Genomic DNA, 7,920 nt, shown 5'->3' on the forward strand with positions numbered 1-7,920 from the left:
ATCATTTATATGCTTCATTAATGACAATTATCACCAAACATTTGAAAAGAATGACAACAAACAAATCATCATGAGCAACACAGGTGACAGTTTGAGAGACATTTATTTACAGACTGTACATGTAAGGACGCATCTGTTCGCACTTCATCCAGGAGTTATGATATTCTACTGATCGATTTATGAATGTTATCAGTGATGTCCATTGTTCACATGACAAGTGATTAACACCAATCATACTACAGTGTCCTCACAAGAAGAACTTCCTCCTGCTGGTGTCCATTTCATGACGCTGAAATAATAGAAAGAAAAATATTCATCTACCATGAACTGAAACAATATAATGTTTATACATGACATGTTATTTTTAGATCTACATGATCTAAACTGGTAATAAACAGGCATATCCATGCTCCTTTTAAACATGTTAAATATATTTAAGTACATTTCAATCTCTCTTAGTACTGTTTTTAGTGCTGGTTAATAAATTTGGACCATAAACTTTGTCATCAACAAAACAATTATTAAGTAATCATGGTAATGGTGCTTAATATTTTGTATTCAAAAGTACCTTATGTATCCATTCATATTCCCCATATTTTGTGTCAAAAGTTCCTTTCTGAAGTGATCTCAGCTTTAGGGTGAATCTTGGACCTAATTCACGAAGTCCAACTTTCTTTGAATCTCTGAATTCATATCTGAAAGTACAAGAACACCATTACAGCATGTATGGAATCAAAAACTCAGAACTAATCATAAATACTGGTACATATTCACACTGCAATACAGTTATTGCAGCAGTCTGCAATATTACAAATACTGGTGATTGATGGTGTGAACATCTATGTTGTATGTTAAGATGGTTTTTTATGATAATGATAGCCAGATTTATGATTTACATTCAGTGTTTGTTGTTTAACACAGCACTCAGCAATATCCCAGCTACATAACAGTGGTCTGTAAATAATCAAGTCTGGACCAGACAACCCAGTGATTGATGTCATGTGCATCGACCTACACCCAAGTCAGTAAGTCTTACCACCCGATACCATTATCAGTCGCCTCGTCTGACAAACATGGGTTGCTAAAGACCTATTTCCTCCTCTCCCCACACTGCTGATCCCCATCTATAAGAATGACCCAGTCTTATTAAGTTTTAGAAGTAAGGGCTGGGAAAGGAACAGCAACATAATGATTGAAGAACACACAAATCATGAACATTAATGCTCTCAATCATGTCAATCATGATTCACGGAAGTGGTAATTGTGTCAGACCTGCATCACCTTGGGATTTCCTTCCACATGAAAGCTGACACGCTGTGATAAAACTGGAATACTATTTAAACTGTCACTGCCTCCTTGTTCTAGTGGACAGAATGTTTGCCCAGAAAGCGGAAGGTCGGTAGTTATATCCCCGCTTCATACCAAAAGACAGGTATGATAAAACAAGGACTGGTTGGCTTGAAGTCAGTATAATATGCGGTATCCCTGTAAAAACTCTGGCATGGTATCTCAGTGGGCTAGCACTATAAAACCAGCATTAGTCCTGACTGGTGCAAGCAGCAACACAAACATGTGCATGCATGTCGCTTTATAAGTGCAATAATCTTGATTATGACGTTAAACCCCATCTCACCTTACCTGTTCAAACTCAATCATTTAGATATAAAAACCTCAAACTGACGAATATTAATGGAAGCAAAACATACAGGCACAGAAGTTATATCAGGGTTTCAACACATTTAACCTTACATTATCCTAACAAACCCGGCAATTCTCAGTAAACACAGCCACGGCGTGCATTCAGTATGAGTTCTAAACATAAGGCAATGCTAGGCAAAAGCATATAGTCTTGTCAGTAGATCATATCATTAAGTATAGGATAAGTAAGATCATCACCTGTGATGTCTGAAAAATATAAAGTCTCTCTGGTTGTGGAAGGTGGCTACACGCCGCCCCTGGAACTCTGGGTCATGGGGGAAGAGGGAAGCCAGGAGACGACCAATGGTGTGGCCGAGCCGGGTGTTGAAGTTGTTCAGCATCACCTCGGGGTGGTGGTCGGTCACACGACCTACTTTCTGAAAATAAGGATGACACCCATGATGTAATGATGGATAATTAGCAGACTATAGAATGCAAATATAGGTGTATACAACAAGTTCATGAAGTCGTACAAATTTTCTATATATTCACTTACAGTATACATGGTATATGTGGATGAGATATACTTCCATTTGCTGGTAGCCAGTGAAAGTTTGCATCAGGCCAAAACAGTAAGGCCAAGATATTTTATGGATGACAACTTCTTTATTCTATTATGAGACATTTCAGTATACATCCTTATACCGTTGTCAACAAAAGTGATCTATACCAAAACGTCACCTCCTAATCATAATAATAGAATACAGAAGTTGTCATACATAAAATATCTTTACTGTCACTTACCAACTTTTGAATGCCTCTCAAACAGGCCATGACATTTTCAAAGAAACTGTTTCTCATTATCATCCTGGTCAATGTAACAATACCACGGGAAGAATTTTTTCAGTGTAATCAATTAAAGTCTGGTTACAAAAATGTTGTTAATATTAGTTCAGTGAATGCCCATATTGTCTGCATGAAACGGGGGAAATCTCTCCCCTTGCTTAAACTATGCTGCCATTGATACAAATAAGAATGAGTCTGAATTAGTTTTCTGACTTCTGTGAACAATGGTGAAAATGGGGCCAAAAAGGCAGCCTAGTCATTGTGTAGCTTCAGATGACTAAACATGTTATTGTGAGAAAAATACATGCTTCTCCTCAACATGACTGACCTTGATGTCTGTTGTCAGTCTAACATTAGACATCTTGAAGTGTGCTGTGGGTCCATCAGGGAGATGAGAGATTACTAAACCATCTCACAGTGTTAAGGATAAAATGTCAAATACCAATATCAACAGGCAATACATGTAAAAAACCATGATTATTAGTAGGAATTATGGTAAGGGTGTTTTTGTTAGAAAGCATGTCAGAAAATATGATGGTTGGTTGGTTTGTTGTTAATGCCGCAAATAATCGAGTCTGGACCAGACAATCCAGTGATTGATATCATGAGCATCAATCCATGCAATCGGAATCGATGACATGCATCAACCAAGTCATCAAGCAGAAAATGTGTGACTCAGTTACATTCCATTTCTCTGTGACATTACCATGATTACCAATGGTCAAACACATCAATTTGTTATCAATAAGAAATAGGTCATACAGCACACACAATGATAAATAATCCTAATATTCTTGTAAAAATAAATAACCTGAGCACTGTTTCTCAGTCCAACTGTAGTACTACAACCATCACAACTTTTACAAGTCTGTGATAGCTATGATATGCCAAGTGCAACAATCGTAGACTTATTGATTTGTGAGATGAAGCCGAGTCATTCCTTACCCAGGACATCATTTAAATGAATAACAAAATGCTCATTCATAAGGATTTATGATGACAAAGTGTTCTCCTTCTCAACATGCTCAACATGTCCTAAGATCAAGGATACTGGGTTCTTTTCTGTCTTCATTAATGACCAGAAGATCTGTGAAATCTTTGGCAATAGCTTGTGGTATCACTTTCTTCAGATCTAGAGCCCGTCTTTTGTAAACCTCAATGTTCGGAATAACTTTCTTCAGCTCTTTGCACAGCTTTCTTGTTCTCTGGAAACAAACATTATACCTTTTTGATTTCTTGATAAATGAAACATAATACAATGATGGCAACACAAAACAATGCAATATTCAATTTGATCTGTGTGAACAACCTATCAAGTGCTATGGTTTTGTCTGAAATGATATTTATACTTTGTTGACCATGCTGACAAGCCATGAACATATGATATCGATAGCAAAATAAGATGATATTTGAGAAATTATACACAATTTTACATAAACATGATAATAGTCAAAAACAACATGTTCTGAATTCATGAATGAATTTCTTTGACTATATCATGATGGGGGCTGAACTGATCGTAAAATGGCAACTTACAGTGGTGGGTCTGTCTGTTGTTGTGAGGAGAATCTTGGGGGTTGTCTTTCTATTGAAGTATGTCGACATCTCATCTTGAGATTCATCTTTCATGATCTACAAGGATTACAATGATCAAGTAACCTTTAATATTGTATTGGACCCTTCAAAATTATACTTAAATTAAGTCTTTTAAAACGAAAAACTGATGCCAGAACACGAGAGCATTTCCTTTGACCACTAAAAAATTAAACTTAAAGGCTGGTAATACAATGAATAAGATTTACTACAAAGTATATTAACATGATAACTAAGTTCAAAAAAAGGAGAAAAGAACACACTCCAATAACATTACTAAACAGTAAACTTTATCATGTTGACCAAGATAAGTTATACAAAAGTTAACAAAACTATGAAATAATGTGACAACATAACCATGTTAAGCATTAATATCAAAATAAATAGTTATAATAAAATAGTGTTAAGCTTAAACATAATATGGTAAAACCTTGCCTACCTAGAAAATACAAACATATTTACATACTTAAACTTGGCTTGGACAATATATAAACTAACCTCTTCATCCTGGGTGTTGACCATGGTCTCATCAAATACACGCATACTCTCTATCGTCTTTGGCACCTTTTTGGGAGGAGCCTAGTTGAATATCAAAGAAAGTAAATGAATACATCATCCACAATAGGTAACTTGGTTCAGCAGGTTCAGGGGAGTGGTTAGCTATTTCATGATTACATTGTGAATAAGCATAATAATGAACTCTTATTCTGATAAAAGTCTACCACTTGTTGATACCCATGTATGTTGCTGACATAACTGAGGGCAAATTAAATTTGGGATGCAAACCAATGATCAGTGGTTGGCTCTTGTAGCAAAATGATTCAAACTGCAGCACCACATCAATATCCACTAGGCCTTCCTTTTCCCCTCCTCATTTAGCACATTACTTTGTCTTTAGTTCATAACAATAGACCTAAGTCGGCATGCTTTGTTGCAATATGACCATGTGATAGCATTCCAGCAATGACCATCAATCATACTTGACAGATACTCTTAAAACATTATACCAATAACCATGTTAATTATTGTCATAAATATTAGTGGATTCTACTTTACAATATGGTATTAGTGTCTGTAATGTTATGGATTTTGAGTAAACATTTGGGGGAATGTTTCTTTTGTTAACATCTTAATAAGTTGGACAAGATGGATAAGTGTAACAGATCCCAAATTAGAATATTTTAATAACACTGGGTTTAACATGTTTGAAGACAATTACTTTGAGGAAAACTGAGTAAAAAAGCTATTGCAGTTTCATTCGGAAAGTGGATCCCATCCAATATCATATCATTTTTAATTGACGTTTTCCTTGGTCCAACTGTTACTAGTCTCACCTCTTCACCCATTGCTTCAGCCTCTTGTTTTTCTCGCTTCTTCTCTTTAAGCTTTGCCTGAAACAATAAAAACCGGATTTGACGAATGTTAGCATAAATATTTCAGTCGATTCCTCTGCTATATGTTATCATGATTATTTGTCTCTGCATGATCTGAAGTTTTGGGATACGGTCTAATATTTCAGTCGCATATGGTGTTACCAATCGTAACCTGTGATTGTGAAAACGTGAGTTACTCTAGATCGTTTTATACAAATAAGACGGAAAATCGGAAGACATACTTTTCGTTTCTCTGATTTCATTTTACGATATAACTCGGATCGTATCTGTTTGTTTTTAACACGTGAGATGTTGGGCCGAGGAATCGTCTGTATTTCTTCTTGTTCATCTTTCCCCTCTTCAGCACGAGTCACGTTTTTCTTTCTCGACGCCATCTTTGAAAAATGATTGTAAATGATGGACTCAGGGTGTTTCCGGTGTTCACTGAAACGAAAAACGATTCACGATATGAAATCAAATCTAGACTATCCGTATTATACCAAAAATGTCTATGATTGAATTTCCATACTAGTTACTGATATTAGCGATAGACGAAATAATCAGGTGTAACTGAAGGCACATTGTAGATGAAGCTTACGCCAAATGTGTGATGGAATCATTGATCCAATCGGATCTAGTTTTGTAACAAAATGCATGCCGAGAACGTCCGTTTAGTCACTGTCTTATTATAAACTGTTCATATTTATACAACAAGTAATGCTACATATTCCCCCAAATGCCATTCGTGATCAACTCGTGTCATTCCCGAGCAAGCCCAGCGGAATGAGACGAGTTGTGACAAATGCTCAAAAGCTTGACAGCATGATATTTCTGATAAACAGTTACGCGTGCTAAAACTATTTGAAACACTCGTAAAATATTAACCTTTTCATCACAGTCGTCTGGGCGTCACGCCTGTCGTCTCAGTGGGGACATAAAATGGACAAGAAATAGTGAACATGATAACTGTGACATCCCCATTCTTCTAAAATTCACCAAATTCTCAATAAAACGTTGGAAACGGTAAACTCCCCGACATGAAACTCTCCCGTGCAATACTAAGCCCCTTCACCACGAACCTTTTCAGTTTCTCCCCACTAATATTATTTCGAATCATGGTGATTTTACAGTGGAACTGCATTGGTCTCCGCTCATATGAGCATGAGATTAAGGCAATTACAGCCCCAAACAAACTTCAACACCTCATAATAATAGTACAGGAAACCAGGACCCACTTGCACAAAACGATGTTAGCGATAAGACTATTGTAAGCTTATGTTAAAGTATGGGAGTTACGATCATCTTAGCGCTAAAATCTCTTTGTGCAAGTGGGTCCTGGAAACCAATCGTGCGATCCACATCTATAAAGAAACTAGATGCCTCCCAATCTCACTAGAGTTAGATATTTTACCCCGATTCCATACTTAAATATCTGGGTATCATGATAATGATATATCCGGCACCATGGTTTAAACACGTTAGTAATGAAGACTGACGATATCAACCGGTGATGGTTTGAAATTCCCTTGAACAGGAAATACATGTTTTACATTAAAATTAATTTCGTATTTAAAGGTGAATAGATTGGTTTTTTAAAAGCAATAAACGATCGTTTTACTAATTTTGTAAAATATTAAAGCAGGTAAGAAGACGTGGAAGACACGGTACATGGTACATGGTACACGTGATTTCCTTCACGTACATATTTTCCGTGAGAATATGCTCATGCTGTCCGTCAACAACACGTTAACAATAGCCTATAGACAGCCACAACATCAGTAAATGGGCATTTTGTAGTCAATACTACTGCATGTATACATCATTGTGATAAACACATTTTGATAAATATGCTCTTACGTGGATATAAATATACCTTTATTAACTCTAACGAATGATCGAATGTTCGCTTCAGTGATTATATATCCCGATAATCATCCAGAAATGACATCCAAGCTTAATGTGTTCAGAAATGATCAAAGCAGTTGACGCATAATTTCTGCATTTGTCGAGTTACTATGAGAATATCGCTATCCAGTTCATAACGTATTCAATTCTAAACACTTCGCTGGGTTGCTTTGTCATATTTCTCAAGGACGTGTATATGCTGTGAAAAGAAATAAGGGAACAGATAACATTGCAGGAGAGTGACGGAGCTTGGTTTAACGCCCCTTTGAGCAGTATTGTTGTTATAAAACTGCGTTTCGGCTTGATGTGGGAGGAAAGCCCGAAGTGATGCAGGGTTTAGACGTATACCACCACCAGGGGTATGGTGCTGCCAAAGCTGGATCAATCAATCAAGCCAAATCTTGGATTCGAACCCACGTTTCTGGTATAAGGATAGGCAATAAGGAAGGCAAATGCACAGCCATTTGCGGCGCTTTAGACGACTGGATCTGCGAACCAAAAGCGATTTTATTTGTGTCCTATGTACCACACTGATGAGTCCCAAATACCCTTAACACAGACCCCG

The 7,920-nt window shown here is 36.8% G+C and overlaps 1 protein-coding gene across 1 annotated transcript; it reads right to left on the reverse strand.

Annotated features, from left to right (window-relative positions):
* Positions 1-101: 101 nt before the first annotated feature.
* LOC139479705 (ribosome production factor 1-like) lies at positions 102-5,873 on the reverse strand. Its single transcript, XM_071262549.1, has 9 exons — positions 5,693-5,873; positions 5,412-5,468; positions 4,576-4,656; positions 4,021-4,116; positions 3,536-3,689; positions 2,813-2,895; positions 1,897-2,075; positions 569-695; positions 102-289 (listed from the first exon to the last, which is right to left on the reverse strand). The coding sequence occupies exons 1-9, from the start codon at positions 5,843-5,845 to the stop codon at positions 248-250; spliced, it is 972 nt and encodes a 323-aa protein (XP_071118650.1). The 5' UTR covers positions 5,846-5,873; the 3' UTR covers positions 102-247.
* Between the last annotated feature and the right edge of the window lie 2,047 nt (positions 5,874-7,920).

The sequence above is a fragment of the Haliotis cracherodii genome, unplaced genomic scaffold, assembly GCF_022045235.1.
Source record: "Haliotis cracherodii isolate W230 unplaced genomic scaffold, xgHalCrac1.p SCAF_4, whole genome shotgun sequence".
NCBI classification, from domain to species: Eukaryota; Metazoa; Mollusca; class Gastropoda; order Lepetellida; family Haliotidae; genus Haliotis; species Haliotis cracherodii.

Coding starts and splice junctions, on each gene's coding strand:
- LOC139479705 (XM_071262549.1), bottom strand. CDS start 5,845: ATGGCGTCGAGAAAGAAAAACGTGACTCGTGCTGAAGAGGGGAAAGAT. Junction 5,469..5,692: donor TGAAATCAGAGAAACGAAAA/GTATGTCTTCCG, acceptor TTATTGTTTCAG/GCAAAGCTTAAAGAGAAGAA. Junction 4,117..4,575: donor TCAACACCCAGGATGAAGAG/GTTAGTTTATAT, acceptor TAATCCTTGTAG/ATCATGAAAGATGAATCTCA.